Source organism: Oratosquilla oratoria, chromosome 3 (assembly GCF_046742065.1).
Source record: "Oratosquilla oratoria isolate Oo_2021 chromosome 3, ASM4674206v1, whole genome shotgun sequence".
In the NCBI taxonomy this organism is placed as follows: Eukaryota; Metazoa; Arthropoda; class Malacostraca; order Stomatopoda; family Squillidae; genus Oratosquilla; species Oratosquilla oratoria.
Genome location: NC_134779.1, coordinates 78,749,791 through 78,772,826, shown reverse-complemented (window position 1 = coordinate 78,772,826; position 23,036 = coordinate 78,749,791). Strand labels below are relative to the sequence as shown.

At 39.0% G+C, this 23,036-nt stretch overlaps 1 protein-coding gene across 1 annotated transcript; it reads right to left on the bottom strand.

Annotated features, from left to right (window-relative positions):
- Positions 1-83: 83 nt before the first annotated feature.
- On the bottom strand, positions 84-22,816 carry LOC143023918 (putative 18S rRNA (guanine-N(7))-methyltransferase). The gene is made up of 7 exons (XM_076182592.1): positions 22,663-22,816; positions 13,373-13,410; positions 11,913-12,091; positions 11,602-11,795; positions 11,179-11,307; positions 7,971-8,074; positions 84-307 (listed from the first exon to the last, which is right to left on the bottom strand). Exons 1-7 carry the CDS (start codon positions 22,705-22,707, stop codon positions 169-171), a joined length of 828 nt encoding a protein of 275 aa, XP_076038707.1. The 5' UTR covers positions 22,708-22,816; the 3' UTR covers positions 84-168.
- Positions 22,817-23,036: the final 220 nt, after the last annotated feature.

The following is a 23,036-nucleotide window of genomic DNA, read 5'->3' as shown; positions in this document are numbered from 1 at the left end:
TAATTAATTCAACATTACTTGCTTAAGGAATTTACAGAAAATCATCTATCATTACACATATTTCTGAAGTACAAACACTTGAATCAAAGTTCAGATCACATTTATTAATATTCAATTTGTATACATAGCAAATAATAACTTCCCTATTACATAATACTACAATATTCTCTAAAATTTTCCACTTCTTTTCCTTCCTGTATACTTTGAATCAGGCCTAACATCTTTGCCTTGGCGGCGCCTACGCTCCTTCTTGGCCTGAATCCAGTTCCTTTTGGAATCTTTCCCTCTCATATGCTTCATTCGTTCCCTGAAAAAAAAAAAAAATCAGAATGTTAATATAAATAAGCAGGCATACAGTTAATTAAAAACTGTATGTTCAAAAGCATCAATCCACCTATAAAAGTGGGTGAAGGAGACTGTGTCAAGATAGCCACCCATAACAAAATATATGTTTCCACTATCTCACTATTTCAGGACCTTGGTGACTAAATAAGGTGGAATGAAGGGACTGGTAATCATAGAGGGTTTAGGGAGAAATGTCAATGTTGTAGTATTGGGAGATCTAAATGCTAGGGTAGATGAACTAATAGACAGAGTGGTTGGGAAGTGTGGAGTGCCAAGAAAAAATTGTAGTGGAGAGTTGATGGTGATGTATCTAGAGTTGATAATAGCTAACAGTGTTTAGGAAAAAAAAAGTCAAGCATAAGTACACATGGGAGAGGGTGGTGGATAGAAAGGTGGTAGATAAGGCTTTAACCACTTCAGTATGATGATGCCTACATAGGCGTCATGAGGTGTGAGTAGGTACATGAGGATGGTGGCATCGGCGTCTTGATTACATATTTTTGTTGTTGTACATGAGTTACCTCCGGATTCTGTGAACTAGTTTGATCATGTTTTCTGTGTTTATTATTACTCAGAGTAAAACAGAATGACTAATACAGTAGTGACTTTATATTTTATAATATGAGAAATGTGATGAAATGTACACATGGCAGCCGATGCTGTGCATGAGAATTTGACTTGTACTGAAGTGGTTAATGGACTATATTGTGGTAACCAGGAGAAGAGTAGGAAGGGTTTTGGATGTCTATGTTCATAGGGGAGAGAGTAGGGGAATATCAGAAAATTTTTTGGTAGAAGGTAAGGTGAGAGTGGAGGATTGATGGAGAAAAAGGAAAAGGACAAAGGGCAAGGAGGTGCTCAGAGTAAACTGCTTAAATTAGAAAGAAAAGGAGAAGTAAAAGAAGAAGGTGAGAGAGGAGTGGGAGAGAGTGAAGGAGGGGTGGGGTTGTTTCAATAAGGGAATCACAAGGTGTGCAAAAATGGTGTGTGGAACAAGGAGGATGGGAAGAAATAGAAAGAAAGATTGTGTGAGGTGGGATGATGAAGCAAAGAAGGTTGTAGAAGAGAAGAAATGAGCATTCACAGATTGGTTACAAAATAGGATAAGAGAATCATATGAGAGGTATAAAGAAAAGAGAAGTAAAGCATAAGATAAAGGAGGCAAAAATGAGAGCAGATGTGAAATGGGGGAAGAGTATGACAAAATTTTGAAAGCAATAAAAAGATGTTTTGGAAGGAACTTAAGAGAAGAGGGGAGGTAAATCAAGTAAAGAAAAGGTAAAAGGTGCAGATGGTGAGATGATAATGGAAGAAACAGAGGTAAGAGGAAGATGGGCAGAGTATTTTTGTGAGTTGCTAAATGTGAAGGAGGATAGGAAAGGAAATGTAGTTGCAGTGGGAGGTGCTAAGAAAATGACAGTGATGAATGAGGAAAATGGAGGAGAAATAAGAAAAGATGGGTGAAAGCAGTTATTAAAATGATGAGTGCAGGTAAGGCACCTTGATTAGATGGGTATCATGTGGAGTGTATAAAAAAGGGAGGTACAGTTATGGTGGATTGGCTGGTGAGGTTGTTTAAGGTTTGTCTAAAAGAAGGTAGAGTGCTGGAGGATTAGAGGAGTGCCTTTATAGTTCTACTTTATAAGGGAAAAGGGGACAAGTGTGAGTGTAGTAATTTCAGAGGGATCACTCTGTTGAGTGTAGTTGGGAAGGCTTATGAGAGGGTTTTGAATGAGAGGATTAAGAGAGGAACAGAGGGAGTAATTGGTGGGGAACAGTGTAGGTTCAAGAAATTAGGTGTTGAGCATATCAGATTTATGTGGTAAGACATATGTGAGAAAGCTTTAGGAAAAGGTAAGGATGTTTTTTTTTGTAATTTATGGATTTGGAAAAGGTTTATGACAGGGTAGCCAGGAAGGCACTGTGGGAGGTACTGCAGATATATGGGATAGGAGGAAAGCTGTTAAGAGCGGTCAAGAGTTTTTATGAGAGTAGTAGAGCTTGTGTTAGAATTAGGAATGAAGAGGGTGAGTGGTTTGAGGTAAAGGTGGGACTTCACCATGGCTGTGTCATGTCACCATGGCTATTCAATGTATACATGGATAGGGTGGTGTGAGAGGTAAATACAAGGGTAATGGGCCTGGGATTGGAAATGGTTAAAGAAAATGGAGAAAAATGAGAGTAAGCTAGTTGTTATTTGCTGATGACACTGCTTGTAGCAGGATTTGAGGAGGGATTAAGGAAGTTTGTGACAGAGTTTGGGAAGGTGTGAGAAAGAACGAAGCTGAAGATAAATGTGGGTAAATGTAAGGTGATGAGATGTTCAAGGGGAGGGGATGGCAGCAAATTGGAGGTAAGTATTAAGGGAGATAGGCTGGGAAGCAGACAGCTTGAGATACTTGGGCGTAAATGTGGTGGGAAAGGGATGATTAGAGGTGGAGGTAGGATAGAGATTGGGAGAAGCAAGCAAATGTCTTGGGGGATTAAAAAGTGTAATGAGAAATAGTCATTTGGAATGGATGCTAAAAGAAGATTGTATGGAGTGATTGTGCTGACAGCATTGTTAGGGGAAGAAACATAGAACATATGGGAAGAAGAGTTTAAATGTGTTTGTGATGAAATGTCTGAGAAGTAAGGTAGGTGTTACTAGGCTGGATAGGGTGAGAAACAAGGTGAGGAGCACAGTGGAGTGTTGCTGGTACTCTTTTGAACTTCCCTGAGAATTATTCATTCTATACAAGTGTGTTCATGTACATGCATTTCCTACTCTATGTCTGATTTTCGCAGTAGCAGCAAGCTTCAATGGACCACCTATTGTGTGATGTGACCCGCGGTCAAGTTGGCTTGATCTGAGGTGTAACTGCCAAGAACACCTGCATCTCAACTGGCAGATTCAACAGTATAAATGATATCAGTTATTATAATTCATCACTTCTTGTATATAGAAATTTATATGGAGTCAAAATAAATACTAAGTGTCCATACTCAGCTCCATAATGTAAATATTTGTAAATAGACAGAACACACTTAAAATTGTAAGTGTAATATATTGGTGGCAACTGCCATGCACTTTCCACATCAGCCCCATTGATGAAAACCACCAGTCACAGAGGCGATGCAATAAATAGAAGAACCACAAATAGTTGATCTCTAATGCCTCCAACAAATGTAGAACAACCTACTCTACATTCTAGTGGCATCTCATGGATTTGATGCTACATTTTCCCTGGGATTCGACACCACATTCCTACAAGGCACAAAAGCAGATTTGACGTGCTGGGAAGATACATTTGGAGAGCTGACCAAACAGCCACTTCCCCATTCTAATGTAGGGCAAGTTTCCCCTTCCACTATGCCTCAACTACATTTGTCATCCCATTCTATTATGCTGCCCATTGCCCAGCATCATTCCTATGCTGTTCCACCCTCAAGCCATTTCCCCCTCTGTACGCAACTTCCCATATAGTGACTACAAGTACAGGCATCCTGCCTCCTCTGCCTTCTCTACCGCCACCAGCAACTTGGACCACACAACACTGTAACAGCTGTCGTAATCACCTGAGAGCACCATCTCCTCCACCAGTCCTGCATCTAGGTTCATACCCACCACCAGTTGGAGTGCATCAATATTTTTCTCATACAAGTTCTGTTGCTAGTCTTCTTTTTGGGTTTTCATGCATATATCTCCTTTCATTTTTGTCAATTTTTGCGTTTCTCACCAGATCTAACCACACCATAAGAATATACTTAAACCTACCTCTGTTTACAGCAGTGCAACACTTCACATTGAATTTTTCCCATTGCATCCTCAACCCAAGAACCAAACTACATCCCTGTTAAGTAGATATGATTTCCATTCTAAGTATCACCTAGGAGGCAGTTACTCTCTGAATTGCAAAACACCAGACATGTCCCCTCCTTCTGCCAACAGCTCTTTGAATAATTCACCTGCCACACAAACACCATGCCAACACACTTAATGGGAGAACAGTCTTGTATACAATTTCCTCTTTGAGGTTGAATCAGAAATAACACATAACATCACAGACAACAATGGTAAAATATCCATTCTAACATCCAGAATAGACAAAACTACCACATTTCCTGGTGATGTCATTCAGTCTGACCTTTTAGAGGAAACAAAGTCTTATCATGATTTTGTAGAGCACTTTAAGAAGTCCTTTGCATCATTTGAGCCACTTGGATCACTTTCCCCTCTATACTCATTGGCTATGACATACAATCATGGACCACACCACACCAAAGAGAAAGCTGTAAAAATTGCTTCAACCTTTAAAAGCGAACTGAGAGCCTCAAAAATTCTGACTGGGTCTCAGACAACAAAGTTTCACTGGAACACAGTCTCACTTAGAGGTGTGCTGATTAATCTGCATTGGCAAGAATTGGCACTTTTTTTTGGTGATACCAATTCAGTAATTCACCTATTGTTCTGGTGGTTGCATAGGGCCATGCAGCATTATGTGCTATATGAGATACCACTACCAAATAATTATTGCTTTATTTTATTGTCACATAGCATCACAACTGTAGGGAATGAGGTGGCTAGGAGTATGTTGTGGTAGTGGTAAACCTACACTGTCATCTAGTGCCATAACACATGTTCTGAAAATATGCAGAGGTGATAAGATCTGCCTACATGAGAATGAGAAACTTTTAAAATAGAAGCAGAAGTTGGAGTAAATGTTAGAGCAAATTATATTAATTCTTAATTTATTTTTTGTATTTATTATATTTCTATATTTTCTAATTTTATTTCTAAACAGCAAAGTTTCTACAACAGAAATTGAGAGCAATATGGGAGTAAATCATCTGGGCATCCATGGACTAGGTCGATTTTACCCACTTATAAGTGCAAAGAATCAGTGGACAGATTTACTCCCATTTACTCCACAGCAATTTATGACCAAATGAATCATTTATAAAGATTTTTATGTATTTTGACAAGTAAATAATTAACAACACATCTTTATGCTTTTTGACAATGACAGCTATGACTCTGACTCTTGTTTAGATGATTTGCTCTCAAATTCACAATCACATGAGTTAAATTTGGACAAAGTGAAACTTAAAAAAAAAAAATAATAACAATAATAATAATAATAATGATAATAATAAACAAAAAATATCTTTATCTGTTCTGACACTACAAAGCAAAGTTGATCAATTTTGCTCCCTCCCACTGAAACCACGTGACTCAGATTCCTTGAGTTGGTGCAGACGACCACAACTTATAACTCGAACTTGGAAAAGTTGACAACAAATTGCTGTGCTCTCCACCATCTTCAGTGGAGAGTGAATGTCTCTTCAGCATTGGTGGTAATGTCTATACCCCACACTGTAACCATTTGACTCCAGAAACAGGGGAGAAATTGATGCTCTTGAACTTCAATTTGCAAATGTTTAACTTGGACTATTAACCCATGGAATGAGGCATTACTCAGGTGAGTCAGCATGTCAAAAAAAGTGTCATTGAGCTTTTTGTTCTTTTTAGGATTTTATGCCCAGATACAGCTTTTGGAGGAGAGGGAGAGGGAGGGGGGGAAGAGAGAGAGAAAGAGAGAAAGAGAGAAAGAGAGAGAGAGAGAGAGAGAGAGAGAGAGAGAGAGAGAAAGGCATTTCACACATTCCATGGGTCAAACTGAGTTAGGTTTAGGTTTTACTATGTGTTAGGATTCAGAAATTTATCAATAAATTTTGCACAATGCACATGTGTATTAAGACCATGCATTAAATGATTCAAGTTACTTAAAGTTAATAGTTACATCAAAATCTATGAAATAGGTCATTTTTAACCTCTTTTTCAACCAAAAGAAAATAAAACAATCATACATTGATAATCATAAAGTGGTCAATCAATAAGCACTTCATTAAGTTCATTCAGTCATTAGCATCCAACAGCTCAACAACTGGCATGTATAAATCTACATTGACTACAAAGCAAGTAAAAATCATAGTTTAATTACTTTATATTAAAAACTGATATACCGTAATTGTATAAAGTGGAATCAGCATCAGTATCAGCAATTAAGAAAGAATAGTAATCGACATTGGCATCGGCTCTGAGAAGAGCATGTCCTTAACTCACAAGGAACTTTGACCTCTCAGGACAAGGTCAAGACAGTCATTGATTTTCCACACCCTACTTCTGTTGACCACATATGTTCATTCCTTGGTCTCTCAGGTTTTTACAGGCAATACACTCAAGGTTATGCTGGTATAGCAGCACCATTAACTTCACTACTTAAGAAAGAGCCCCCGCCTTCATTTGGACACCTGACCAAGAGAAAACCTTCACTGATTTAAAGAGAGCCTTAACCACAGCACCTGTCCTTGCTTTCCCAAACCACAAGCTTCCTTTCACAATATACACAGATATGTCCTACACTGGACTTGGTGTATTCTTCATGCAACAACACTACTCAACACTCAGCCCAACTGCATATGCTTGCCCACACTCAATAAACACAAACAAAATTACTCAGTCACAGACACAGTAGCATTAGCCATAGTATACACCCTCAAACACTTCAAAGAGATCATCTTTGTTACCACATACACATATACACAGACTATCAACCAATCACCTCTTCAAAGGAAAGAATCTATCAGGAAAACTTGCTCATTGGTTCCTCATAATACAGGAGTTCAAGCCCTCCTTTCATTTTGTTTAGGGAAAAGCAAGCCTAGTAGCATACACTCTCAGTTGCTGTATCGCGACCATTGCTCAAAATCCCATTTCAGTAACTCTTATGCAAGCGTGCATAGCTACACCACAAAGATCAGACCCTCTACAAAAACACAACTGATATGTAACTTCCCTCTGAATCTCAACAATTTCACGCTAGTTGATGACATACTCTATCACAAAATAACACTAACAAACAAATATGAACCCAACTGGTCAGTGTTTCAGCTCCTAGTCCCTACAGACCTTATTCCTGAAATTCTGAAACTCCTTCATGACTCCCTCATTGCCACACACCCTGGCAAGGAGAAATAAGTTACACAAGCCAGATTGCATTACTTCTGGTTAACCATGAGGAAGGATATACAATCCCACATTGATACTAGTCATTCTTGCGTGTCACACAAAGGTCACATCATCAGTTGTGTTCCCATCTTAACTTATCCTACCGCTTGCATACCATTCAACATAATAGTTATTGACCTCCTTAAGTTACCACTTTCACCCAGTGGAAACCAATACCCATTTGTCTGTTTCAGAGGGTGTGGGTGGGAGATGAGGGGTTAGGGAGTATGTGTGAATGATATTTTGATGCAGTCTGACGGGATTTTCTCCCCATTTTCTCTTTTTCTCTACGAGGGGATGGAGAGGGGGGTTGCCGATTAAATGAAGTGGCCTTGCTGTGCATGTGCTGTGTCTTGCTGCATTGCTTCTGACTCAGGGCAGTGGGTGAGATGCAGTGATGACCTGTCATCCAGGAGGAGCCAAGAAAAGAGACAGGGAAGGGTGGTCAATGGGTGTGGAGTATGTGGGAATGTTATGGGTGGGAGTGGATTTATGCCCCTGACTTTGGCTACTTCCCTTGTAAGGGGGAAAAAAACCTTGGTATATGTATGTATTGTGTACAGCCATTTCTAACCTGCGCTGGTAAAGTGCCTGAGTGCGTTGTTCATCTCCATCACCAAGGGCACTTGGCATCTGGGAGTTTCCTCCAGTCATCAACACAAGGTACACCTTCTTGGCCTGTAATGATACACAAATTACATTATCGATAACAATATCAATTTACTCACCCACCCTCAAGATCCTGGGCACAATGATGGGTATATGCTAGTCATGGTCCCCCAAGATGAATATCAGAGGATTATTTCTCAGCTGGCCCTCTGTAAAACTAATCAGCACCCTTACCTCTCTCTCGGGGTGCAGCCCTGAGGAGCTGATGTTTGGTGTCTGGACCAAACTTATCAACTTGACAGCATTTACTCCACCTTTTCACATAAGGAGAGCTCACAATGGTTTGTACTCCCCCAACTATTATAAACACTAATACAACACAAGACAACAGTTAATTTTTTTTCCAGAGAGCTACTGGAGGGCCCAAGGACCAGTCCAGTTCAGCTTGAGTTTTCAGTCAGTGAAACTTGAGACCACAATTCTCATTACTACCAAAGGCCCTTTCCACCTTACAGGATGGGTGGTCAAGAAAAGAACACACTTACATCATAAAGAAAACTAATATCCATATCAATAATGAATAACAAAATATACAAAACATAGTACTACTACTATACTAATCGGTATACGTAATGTGTTCCCTTAAGTTTTATTAAGAGCTCTGCAGATCCAAAGATGAAAATAACCCTTGGACCCTCACATAGATTTCTCTGGGAATAAACTTTGGACTGTTGTTTTAGTGTATATCTGTTTCTATATCACCAATTGCCAGGGGGAGGGAGGGAAGTCAAAGATGACAGAGAGTTCTAGGGTCCTGTCCAGACCAAGCACCAGCAATGGAGGGGAGGGTACTGATGAATTCTAAAGATGTGCAAAAGGGTTGGTTCTACCATCCAGATTACATACACCACTTGCAGGATTCCCTTGTTGGCTTATTCCTCAGAAATGTGACTACTATCCTCATAACCATGACAACAGTAGAAGGGTTAATTAAGCATTTGTTGAATAGAATATAAAGATAATATCAGAAAAGTAAGATTAACCGCTCCAATGCCACCCTACACTTTATGGATTTCACTGTGTCTTTTGTTATATATTTCTATCATACATATCAAGATCAGACTCCAGCCTGAATGGAATCTGTTCACTCTGTCCCTGTGCTGGCTGGGGGTCTAGGTCGACCACTTATTGGGTGTATGCTTTGACTAAGTCATCCCCCTTATATGGGGGAAAAAGCCCTTGGTATACAGATAAATATAGTGTATGTGTATATCACAGGTGTATGTTGCAGAAAGTACATAATAAACTGCTTTGGCTATGGGGTACACTTCATTCTACTGGGGTATAAACTGACTAAAAATTCTACTCAGTGAGTGCAGGGTTCAACTTTGTTAAATGAAATAATCTGATATGTCACTGAATCTATGAAATGCTGTTTGGTATCAAGAGATACATACATATACCAAAGGCTCTTTTACCCCTTCCAAAGGAGGTAGATAAAACAACAGAGGCATAAAAACCACTCCCACCCATTCCATCCCTATCACACTCCACTCCCCTCCACCCTCTTATCTTGGCACCTCCTGGATGACGGGTCATCCCTGCATCTTGTCCACTGCCCTAGGTCAGAAGCAGAGTCACAAGACACAGCACATCCACAGCAAGGCCGCTTCATCAAATTGGCAACCGCCCTCTCCGTCCCCTCATGCAGAAAAGGAGAAGATCGGGAGAAATCCCTTTGGGCTGCGTCAAATTTTCCTCATAAATACTCCCTCTCCCCCCACCAATTCCACCTCATGGATTACATCATCATCCATATACAACTATTTTTCATTCATTCCTGTCTTCTGTCCTCTCCCGTCCTTCCTCAACAGACATTCCCCTCTTCCCCAAAGCCCCTTTTACCCCATCCATCCATCTCATCCTAGGTCACCCCCTCATGTTCACTCCTTCCACAACTCTTTTACTAGTCTTTCTTCACTCATTCTCTTCATGCATTCAAACCGTCCCAATACTCTTTCATCCACCCTATCTCCCAGCTCCCTTTCCACCCCCATTCTTCTCCTCACCTCATCATTTCTCACTTTATCCACCCTAGTAACCCCTATCCTACTTCTCAGACACCTCATCTCAAATATATTCAAACTCCTTCTCTCTTCCTCTTTTTTGTTCCATGTTTCTGCCCCATACAGTGCTGTCAGCACAATCATTCCTTCATACAATCTCCTCTCAGCATCCATTCCCCAATGTCCATTTCTCATTACACTTTTTAATCCACCAAGGCATTTACTCTCTTCTCTCAATCTACATTCTACCTCCACCTCCACTCCTCCCTTTCCTGCCACGTTCGCACCCAAGTATCTAAAACTATCCACTTCCTCCAGTCTCTCTCCCTTAATACTCACTTCCAGTCTGCTGCTACTTTCACCCCTGGTATCATGAGATAAGATTCATTTATAGAAGTAAATTTTCTAATATAATCACTGACAATACAAATTCATGCATAACTAAATCCTAATGAAACCAACATTGGATACCTGCAAGTGATGGTCCTGCAAGACAGATAACAGAAAATATTGTCTCCTGACTAGCAATCTTCAAAACCTGTCAACACCCTCACCTCTACCTGGAGGTATAGTTTTAAAAGACGGGTGCTTGGTTTTCAGACCAGGCCCATAATCTCTAACAACTTCAATAATTCCTCCTCCACTTTTTCACACTAAGAAGAATTGAAAACTGGTGACTGCTCCCCTTCTCCCTCTATAAGTTGGGAAGACAGAAAGACCCATACTAATACTACACAGATAACAGTCCAACTTCCAACTTCATTTCAATTTGGTGAAAGCTGAAACAACAAATATATTGGAATTGTGGCTGCACATCTTTCAATTAATTCTATTCTGTTAATTGCTAGCTACAGTAAAACATGTAAAGTATATCTGTGATGAAGGAGTCAATCATGATTGGTAATACTGTATTGTAATTAAAATTTCAACCACAAAGCAACCACAACAAATATATTGGAATTGTGGCTACACATTTTTCAATTAATTCTATTCTGTTACTTGCTAGCTACAGTAAAACATGTAAAGTATATCTGTGATGAAGGAGTCAATCATGATTGGTAATACTGTATTGTAATTAAAATTGCAACCACAAAGCAGTATAATTACCTTGGATGAATTTGGGTAATCCACAACAAGACCACCAGTAAAGCCTGCACGCATTGCTTGAGAAATTATCAATTCTACTTGAGCATCATTCTCTGGATAAAACTGGAAAACACTCCGACTTCCTCGAGCCTAATTGAGACATTCAGCCTTTACTTATATTTTCCAATATCAGAATATATTTAATCACATACCTATATGAGTATTTACAAGATATGGGCATATCAAAAAATTGAAATGTTTCAACCACACAACATTAAATGCATAATGTACAATGTAATCAGTAAATATTACAACTGAAGCATAATACAAATATGTGATTACTGATATAACTGACACTAAGGTATATAAACCACATATATACAAAATATCTAATAAATATTACCAAATTAATATAAGAATTATTTCCCATTATCTAAAACTTACCAAGCAAGCATAAAGTGTCATGAAAAATTTATACAATCTCTTGGCTGGACTGTGATGAGATTTATCTGCATTGCAGAGCCACTGTATAGTTGATATACTGATGGCACCATCAAATATGCCAGCTCTGAATGGAACACCTTGACCTAAATCCCGCAACATCACATCTCCCTCTACCTCCCGATCAATGGCAACATCTGTCAATGGATAGAATCAGTTTGGTAAAGTGTTTCATTACTTCATTTTTTTTGTCCATATTTCAGAAAATAGCAAACAATTTCCCGAGAAAAAAAAAAAAAAAAAAAAATTCTTACCCAACATTGCTTGGGAGATATCCATGCCAATCCACATATGTCCATTTTCTGTTATTGTTTCTCCAGAGAGTCCAGAGCCACAGCCTAGATCTAGTAGTAGTGCAGGAACATCCTCAGGTAGAGCCAAAAGTTCTATGGCTCTTTCCGTACATTTTTCTTGCACTTCAATTACTCGTGAACTGGATTGAGAAAATATATATATGTAGCTACACTCACAATGAGGTTAATACATGCAGGTCATAATGATAATAAATGGCATCTTAAGTTTCACTGACTTTAAATCTGCAGTTTCACAGTGGCACGCAATGGTCCTCAAGCCCTCACATAGATCTCTTTGAGAGGAAACAATAGACTGCTGTCTATAGTGTAATATTGTGGGACTGTCACTAATTTACAGTAGCTTCAGATTTTAACCACTCCTTGTGTGAAAAGGTGGAGGTAATAGTCAAAGTTTACAGCAATATCTTGGGCCTGGTCTAGGGACTGAGTGTAACCCTCTTGGGACTGCACCTCAAGATGGAGGTAATGAAAAGTTTGAGAACAGGAAGCAGCAATATGATTTCCTTCAATATCCATCATGCAGAACTGTCACTTCCAGGTATTTGTCATTGGTCCTTTTATACTATCAAAAGATTAGAAGCACCAGTATATCATAATGAAAATGAGTTAAATCATGACATTTTATATATAGTAAACCTTAAAATATAATGAGCCCCATTATAGCAAATTTCACACATAATGAACAACATATTCCCTCTGAACTACACACTGATAATGAACCTAGATAAATATGTAAGATGGAAGTTCATAAACAATGATACAGTCTGATTCCAAGCTTCATCTCCTGGCTTAACTAGTACAGTGCAGTGCTGTAAAAATACCTTGTAGTACATTGTACTTTATTCTTATTTACATATAGTCTGCAACAACATACTCGTATGTATCATTTATGTTTGAACAAAAATGTAACAAATTAAGATCATTCCCCAAAATGGTATATCCAGACTGCAAAATTTTATGAAATTAGGAAGGAGTGATAATTTTGCACAAGTTCAAAAACTATTATGAGGATGTGCTGTGTTCTATTTTCATATCTTTGTGGTGACAATTTCTAGATTAATACTACCTCAAATAGTAGTTGAATTAAGAAATCTAAAGACATTATTATCCACTTCAGCATGACTCAACTACTAATGTGCAGCATTGGCTGCCATATGTAATTTGTATCACGCTACAGTATTACTCATTTTCTTTTACCCTGAGTAATAATAAACAGAAAACATGATCAAACCAGTTCACAGAATCTGGGGGTAACTCATGTACAACTACAAAAAAATTAATATAATCAAGACACCAATGCCAGCATCCTTGTGTACCTACTCATGCCTCATGACACCTATGAAGGCGTCATCATACCGAAGTGGTTAATGGCATGGAAAAATGTTTTTTAATATACTTACTTTTGAGTATATTTGCGGGCTTCATCATCATTGTAATACTGTAAAATAAAAAGAAACCATTAAAATTACATGTATTTTTTATGTCCATATTTCAAGAAATCAGAAAAAATTATGACTGCTCCAAAAAAGAAAAGAGCTTATGCTAGTGTGGAAAAGCACCATGGAGAAAACAATTCAGTAAATATCGGCTTTCAATGGTAATCTCTTGTCATTCCTCTATTTTAGCTCTTGCAATATACAGTGGCCGCGAAAAGTTTGGGCGCAAAATTATAGGCGCCCCAACTTTCCCCTAAACTCAAAACATGCAAAAAATACAACTTTCCACCCAAACTTTTCGCTATTTTTCAATGCTAGCGTTTGTACCCGTATTTAGCCGAGACAATACACACTATTTGGCAACTCTGTTTAGGCGCACTCGATGTCACATGGAGTCACTTTCTAAACATCTCTCACGGAGAGTAGTCTTTTTTTTTGCGGTGGTCTCTGTTTTTGTGCCTTGATATCTCCGTAATGGGAAGTGGTAAAGAGCTGGAAAGAGACAGTTGTTACAATCATAACCCTCTATAAGGAGGGTTATAAGTGTAAAGATATTGCTACTCGTGTGGGAATTGGAGTGCGTCAAGTGCAAAAGTGGACCAAGAAATTTCGAGACGAAGGAGGTGACATCATTCGTACTCCAAAGCATCGCTCTGGTCGGCCAAGGAAGATATCAAATCGTACTTCTACGGTTCTAACTGCCTCCTAATAACCGTAGGAGGCAGTTAGAACCGTAGAAGTACGATTTGATATCTTCCTTGGCCGACCAGAGCGATGCTTTGGAGTACGAATGATGTCACTTCCTTCGTCTCGAAATTTCTTGGTCCACTTTTGCACTTGACGCACTCCAATTCCCACACGAGTAGCAATATCTTTACACTTATAACCCTCCTTATAGAGGGTTATGATTGTAACAACTGTGTCTCTTTCCAGCTCTTTACCACTTCCCATTACGGAGATATCAAGGCACAAAAACAGAGACCACCGCAAAAAAAAGACTACTCTCCATGAGAGATGTTTAGAAAGTGACTCCATGTGACATCGAGTGCGCCTAAACAGAGTTGCCAAATAGTGTGTATTGTCTCGGCTAAATATGGGTACAAACGCTAGCATTGAAAAATAGCGAAAAGTTTGGGTGGAAAGTTGTATTTTTCGCATGTTTTGAGTTTAGGGGAAAGTTGGGGCGCCTATAATTTTGCGCCCAAACTTTTCACGGCTACTGTATATATATTTTTTTAGAATTTTTTGTTTAAAAAATCACTGGAACAAGTAATGGTGTTATTTTATTTTTGACATCAATAAAACTGTCCCAACTGGGAAGGTGCATCATTTTTGTCCTTATAATTAATTATGTATGGGGCAGAAATGTGGAACATAAGAGAAGAAGAGAGAAGGAGTTTGAATGTGTTTGAGATGAGGTGTCTGAGAAGTATGGTGGGGGTTACTAGGTTGGATAGAATGAGAAATGAGGAGGTGAGGAGGAGAACAGGGGTGAAAAAGGAGCTGGGAGATAGGGTTGATGAAAGAATATTGGGATGGTTTGGACACATGGAAAGAATGAGTGAAGAAAGACTAGTAAAAGAGGTATGGAAGGCAGATGTGGAGGGAGTGAACATGAGGGGACGTCCTAGGATGAGGTGGATGGATGGGGTGAAGGGGGCTTTGGGGAAGAGGGGAATGCCTGTTGAGGAAGGAGGGGAGAGGACGGAAAACAGAGGTGAGTGGAAAATGGTTGTGTATGGATGATGTTATGATTGCATGAGGAGGAGTGAGCAGGGGGGTGGGGGTGAGGTAGTATGTGTAAGCAAATTTTGACGCAGCCCGAAGGGATTTCTCCCCGTCCTTTCCTTATATGCAAGGGGGGACGGAGAGGGGGGGGTCGCCGATTAAATGAAGCGGCCTTGCTGTGGATGTGCTGTGTCTTGCGACACTGCTTCTGACCCAGGGCGGTGGGCAGGGTGCAGGGATGACCCGTCATCTGGGAGGTGCTCAGATGAGAGGGAAGGTGGGAGGGGTGTGGAGTGTATTTAGGGATGAAATGGGTGGGGGTGTTTTTATGCCTTTCCCTTTTTTGCTACCTCCCTTGAAAGGGGGAAAAAGCCTTGGTATATATATGTATGTATAATTAATTAATTAAATATGACAAGTACTTGATCTAAAACATATTTTCTTAAGAAGGGTTGTTGACATAATCTTTGCTTTCACGAGAATAAAAGCGAATTAAATTTGACCCGACCAGACTTCCACCACAGTCTACCCTTAGTCAATGCATGGAGCACCAGCAAGTAAACACAGCATAGAGTTGTCAAGGACTGGACTGCAATATGTAATTAAGTGTGGGATTGGAGCAGATGGGTGTAATAATAACAAAATTTATATACTTGTTTTGGGTGTATTAATTTTATAGCTAAAAAATGAAATAGCACTATTATATCACAAGCATTTTCTTTTACTAAGAAGAATGTACATCATATACCAAGGCTTTTTCCCCCTTACAAGGGAGGTAGCCAAAAAGGAAAAGGTATAAAATCATTCCCACCCATTCCATCCCTGAATACACTCCACACCCCTCCACCCTCCCTCTCATCTTAGCACCTCCTGGATGACGGGTCATCCCTGCACCTTGTCCACTGCCCTGGGTCAGAAGCAGTGATGCAAGACACAGCACATCCACAGCAAGGCCACTTCATTAAATCGGCGACCCCCGCCCCTCTCTGTCCCCCCATGCATAAAAGAGAAGACGGGGAGAAATCCCTTCGGGCTGCGTCAAAATTTGCTCACACATACTACCGCACCCCCCATCCCCCCACCCATTCCACCTCATGCATCACAACATCATCTATATACAACCATTCTCCATTCACCCGTCTTCTGTCCTCTCCCGTCCTTCCTCAACAGACATTCCCCTCTTCCCCAAAGCCCACTTCACCCCACCCTGTCTGGGGTATTAGCTGCATGTTATTGTGGCAAAGTGGCATGCAGTTGATACTTTAGGGTCTATATGGGACACCCCTACGGACCAGAGCCACACATCATTTTGGCTGTGATAGAGGAAAACTCTGTTCATAGAAAAATGATGACACTTTTATACTACGACTGTTCCTCTGTTATGCTGTCCCCCAACCCCTTGTTACTGTCCTGTACAATTTCTCTGAATATTCATTTCCTGTACATACCCTGTACCACCAAGTAATTCCACTTGGTTTGTAAGAGGCGAGAAGGAATGGGGATTGGGACTAGGCATCCTTCTCCTTGTAGCCCCACAGGGGATATTCCTAAAAGAAAGAAAGAAAGAAAGAAAAAAAATGTATCTCAATAAAATAATCTCCTTACAGTAAGAAACTATATGTATATATTGTCTGATGATATAATTTTGGTTTTATTTGCAGAGGTCCACAACATGCCTAGTTAATTACATCAAATTGTCTTAAATGAAGACCTTTCACAAATGTATGGTTTCTGTGATATCATTTTTCTTGGGCTGCATAATGTAATGTATATAAACACTTGATGGCAAATAGAAAAAGGCGAGTCTTGTATATCATTTTAAAGATTAATTATATATTTTGGTAACAATTTGCTTTCCCACCCCTCTGGTGCTAAACACAGTAAAATAAATTACTGACACCACCACCACCACCACCATTAATCTTGTCTTTTCTTTGTTTAGACATCCACTGCCAAGTCTTCTTCTTTTCATGCTAAATAGGTTTTAGCAACTTTTTTGTTATTGATTTCCACCAAGAAAATAGCATATTTCATTGATCTATTATAATTTACAAAATCAATAATTAATTTTCTATTGCTATATTGCATAGGTGTACACAACTAAAATTTTACCATAACCACCCTTAATTCTCACCTTTTGTTACAATAATCTAGCCAAAAATTTGGGAAAAAAAAATATAGTATCTCCCTTATTTTTCAAGCTATTCAAAAAATACAAAAAGTATTTTGTTTCTAATGAAATGGTCTCTCATATGCAGTAAGAATTTAAGGTAACTTAAATCAAATATGAAAAATTTGTGCTAGTACCTAACCAAACTCCCTAGTGAAGTCTGAGGAAAACTAGAGGCTGACACAACATATTGACCTGGTGGGATGGCAAATCCACCTAACCGGATCAATTAGATCAAGTAAGTATGGGTTTCATGTACTTTTGTGAATTATTATGCCTATATTATGGAAAATATTCTAAGTTGTTGTTGTTGTTGTTGTCGTTCCCTAGACTGTCTGTCCGAGCAGTCCCGTCTCCCCAAGGAAGGCCACAGCCGAAACTGGGTTTTCCCACAAATCCTTTATAGAGTGTATGTTGTGTTGTTTGCGTGCATGATTGTGTATAATGCAGTCTTCCATTATGTGTTGTATGGTATGGGGTGAAGTGTTACATCTTGGGCAGCTGTTCACAACACGGTCGTCCAGCCTCTTCTGGTAGCTTAGAAGTGCTGGGTGGTGACCGCATCGCAGTCTGGCCAAGTGGACTCTGTCCTTTCGTGGGAGAGAGGATTCAGAAGGGTGGATATCAGGGGGTCTGGCATGCAGCAGTGTGTTGTCTTTCAGTGTGTTAATGGAGCGGTGAGTGATATGATTATGAATATGTTTCCGGAGGCTGGTATTTGGTGGTTGTGGAGGAAGAGAAGAGAGTATCTGTGTGTAATAAAGGTCTTTGGGTGTAGTTTTAATGTTTCTTGGTGTGTGTGGGTGTTCTGCTATGTAGTGTAGCGGGTGTGATGTGTTTGTGGTGGCTGCAGCAAGTGTTTGTGTGCCTCTCATGTCGAGGTGGAAGTTGTAGGTACGTGCGAATCCACGCGTGGTGCCACCATCGTGGATGCACTGTTTACATGACCATCTTTTGCGACCCATTGGAATACGTATGCATCAGTTTGAATGCTTGCAGCGTTCAGCGCATGCGCAGGGTATTCAAATTATCTTGTTCAGCAAATGTATGCCCAGTTCATCAAAATTTTACTAATTTTTACCAATTTAAACGCAAACCTTCACATGCCAAGTTGCATGTCAATTGGGCCAGGGGCCTGGATTTTACAGATCATTATCTCTAAATTAACAATAGTTGCCATGGCAACATGAAAAGTATTAGTGAAAATAATACAAAAGGAAGGTCCTACATTGTTTTTGGCATGCTCAGATGATTTGTTGACCCATAAAACCTTCACATGCCAAGTTGCATGTCAGTTGAGCCGGGGTTTTGGAATCTATGGATGATTATCTCTAAATTGGCAATAGCTGCCATAGCAACATGATAGGTGTTAGTAAGAATAGTACAAAAGGAAGGTCTTGCATTGTTTTTAACATGCTCAGATGATTTGTTGACCCATAAAACCTTCACATGCTAAGTTGCATGTCAATTGGGCCAGGGGTTTGGATTTTATGGATGATTCTCTAAATTGACAATAGTTGCCATGGCAACATGATAGGTGTTAGTAAGAATAGTATAAAAGAAAGGTCCTGCATTGTTTTTGACATGCTCAGATGATTTGTTGACCCATAAAACCTTCATATGCCAAGTTACATGTGAAATGGGCCAAGAGTTTGGATTATATTGATGATCATCTCTAGATTGGCAACTTAATAGTTGCCATGAAAAGGCAAATATGGTATGATGGAGATGTTCCACATTGTTTTTGACATGCTCAGGTAATTTGTTGACCCATAAAGCCCAAGAATTACATATTCTAATAAAATTGGACCAGTGGTTTAGAGTTTGTGTATTTCTTTACCAAAATCTTTATAAATTACCACCCTTAATTCTAACCTTTGGTAAATATTTAGTTGTGTACATGAACGAGATATAGCATTAGAAAATTAATTATTAATTTTGTAAATTATAATGTATCAACGTAATATGCAATTTTCTTGGAGGAAATAAAAAGCAAAAAAGTTGCTAAAACAGATTTCATAAGTAACGAAGCCGTGCTGAACTAATGGTATGCCATGTTTGTTATGATAGATGCCGACACCGAAGAAATGAAAGGATGATAAATTCGTCTAACCTAATCTAAAGTGTATTTAGTAAATCGGTGCCTGTAATTTAAGGTCATCCGGATCATCATCGTTGTTGTCATCATCATGAATGTTGGCAGCCTGTTCAATCACTCTTTCTGATTGCAGGGTATATAGTTTTTCATAGTTTGAAGGAATGTATGGATTTCAACTCCATAGCATTCCTTCAAGAATATATACCTCGCAAGGTACTGGCGGAAGTACCGAGGGTGTACACCAGGCCTCAACTGGACTGGGCAGCCATCAATTGACAAACGACAAGATGGCATCCCAATCCTATGCTAGCGACTTCGTTCATTAGTTTATTTAGTTGTAGCAAGGTATTTTTTATTTTCATTTCTGCCAAGAAAATTACATATTACATTCATGTATTGTAATTTACAAAATTAATATTCAATTTTCTAACACTATATTGCGTCCATGTACACATACATACATATACCAAAGGCTTTTTCCACATACACGGGGGGGGACGAAAAAAAAGAAAAAGGCATAGAAACCACTCACACCCCTTTCATTTCCTATATATTCCACTCCCCTCCTCCCTCTTATCTTGGCACCTCCTGGATGACGGGTCATCCCTGCATCCTATCCACTGCCCTGGGTCAGAAGCAGTGTCGCAAGACACAGCACATCCACAGCAAGGCCGCTTCATAAATTTGGCGACCCCCCCCCCCTTCTCCGTCCCCCTATGCAGAAAAGGAGAAGACGGGGAGAAATCCCTTCGGGCTGTGTCAATTTTTTTCTCATACATAGTTCCTCACCCCCCATCCCCCACCCACTCCCCCTCATGCATCACAGCATCATCTATAGACTATACACAACCCCTCTCCATTCACCCCTATCTTCTGTCCTCTCCTGTCCTTCCTCCTGAAGAGGAAGTAAAGGCCATGTACACAAGTTAACAAATACCTAAGCTTTTGCTATGGTAAAGTTAGCTAGGTCAACATGAAAATGAAATTCCTAATATTTGAGCTGAAGTAGTTCTCATGGGATGCAAAAAGTCGCTATGAGTATAATGCAATTTGAATTATCCATCTAGCTGTCCTAGTTCTCGAGATATTGCATTTTGAATGGAATTAAATCGGGCCTATTTTTTCCCAGGAAATCGGGCCGAAACATGTGGTCTGACTAATCGCTGATCAAATGTAAACAATGACGGTTTTTACTGACAGGCACAATTTTATATAAAAATTTAGTATATGGTTGCATTATTTGACCAATTTTCTATAAGATGTGTGATTTCCATGTAATTTGATCATAGAATTATGTTTCTATCCTTTGCAAAATCACCCACCACAGCTACGAATACCGTCAAATTACATTAAAATCATACATTTTAAAGAAAATAGTTTTAATAATTCAACTATATGCAAGCTATTACACTAATAGCACAATAGTAACAAACTTAATAGTGTAGTTTGATCCATACCACCAGTGATCATAGATAGCGGGCAGGACGAGTCGTAGCTGTGGTCCGTAATATTATGGAGGATAAAAACGTAACTTCTCTTTGATCATATTACATGAAAATCACACATTTTAAAGAAAATAGTTCAAATAATTCAACTATAAGTCTATTACACTAATAACATAATAGTAAGAAACTTAATAGTGAAGTTTGATAAGATGGCAGGATGAATGTTGATGTTGTTATCCGATAATCCAACCCGATAGAAAAAAACCTAATTAGTACCACCGATTTCTCAGCTCTACCGTAACACGCTGCCTTTATTTTGGTATAAGAATAATCCACGAGACTAATAGTTTTCGTTATTTTTAGTTAGTTGCCCGCACTCTGAATTTATTTAGCTCATTTTTTATGCTGAAACATAAACCAATTTTCGATTTACTGCTGAATGCAAGCCGCCATGTTTATCTTATGTTTTTATGTACCGAAATGTAACTGATGATGTAATTGTTTGAAATTTACTACAATCGTAGTATATACACTCGCATAACATTTGTATGAATGAAATATACGGCGGTATGTAAATTTGGCCGTTTGCATGGCGTGCGCATAAAATGACGCGCTATTGTGCTCCTCATCGACGGTGGCGCCTCTGGTGGTGTTTGACCTACCTAGTAAAGTCTAGCCAAAAATTCGGGATAAATAGATAATTCAAAAAATCGTATCTCCTTTATTTCTCAAGCTATTTAAAAAAAATTCAAAAGTATTTTGCTTCTAATGAAATTGTCTTTCATATGCAATAATAATTTAAGGATTTTTTTTAATTTTGTGCCCATAAGAAAGTAAGGTAAAATTTTACTTTAGACCTTTGTTGGAATATAGCAATACAAAATTAAATAGTAATTTTGTGAATTAAAATGTATGAACGTAATATGCAATTTTGTGTGCGGAAATGAAAATAAAAAAAGTTGCTAAAACAGATTTCTTAAGTAACGAAGTTGTGTACTACGAATGGTACGCCATGTTTGTTATGGTAGATTCCGACGTCGGAGAAATGAAAGAACGATAAATTTGTCTAAACTAAAGTAAAGTAAAGTAAACTAAACTAACCGGTAAAATTTTACTTTCGACCATTGGAGGAATATAGCCATACAAAAGCTGAGAGAGTGGTTGAAAAGCCCGCCAACGTCTCTCACGACAACGACGACAAGGACCAGCCGGATGATATCTAATTTGCAGGTAATGATTTATTAAACACAGGTTAGGTTAGGTTAGGTTAGTTTAGTTTTAGACAAATTTATCGTCCTTTCATTTCTCCGACGTCGGCATCTACCACAACAAACATGGCGTACCATTCGTCGTACACGACTTCGTTACTTAAGAAATCTGTTGTAGCAACGTATTTTTATTTTCATTTCCGCACACAAAATTGCATATTACGTTGATACATTTTAATTTACAAAATTACTATTTAATTTTGTATTGCTATATTCAAACTAAGGTCGAAAGTAAAATTTTACCAAAAGTAAGTACTAAGTACCTAAAGTTGGGTCACCAGCTGGGACCTTCAACCTACATAATTTCAAATTTGTGGAGCAGTCTACTATAGGATGAGTATAAGAAAGACAATCATTAAAATGCTGAATTTTCTCTATTGAATACTTAAAACAAAATTGGATAAAAACGAAAATGTTTGACGAGCTTCTTGCATAAATAACAAAGCTGGATTATGGATAGGCATGATGATGATAACAATTGCACTCATAGGATATGTTACAAAATACAAATATATCGGCCAGAACGACAATAAGATATACAATACCACATCTGGTGGAGCTTGATGCTCTGGTCGCCTAACAGATGCCATTTTAATTCTTCAGAGAACTACATTAATAGATACACGACACGTGCCTAGTTTTAGTTTTGTTTACATTGATGCTGTTAACACAACACCAGTGAATCCTGAGGTTGTATACAATCCGTAAACTTTCGTGTTATACAACGGTGAGCGAAGTAGCCTACTCACAGAGACCCATTACAGGACCTGTGGCTCCAGTATGATAGCCAGGACACTTTGTGGCTGGTGGTAGCGTGCTGTATTGATTTTTGCCCTATTACTATATTTTTGTTCCTGACCCTTCCAATATTTGTCAAGTCTGGCTTCAAACTGCACAGCTGTCTCGGAATCATCTACCC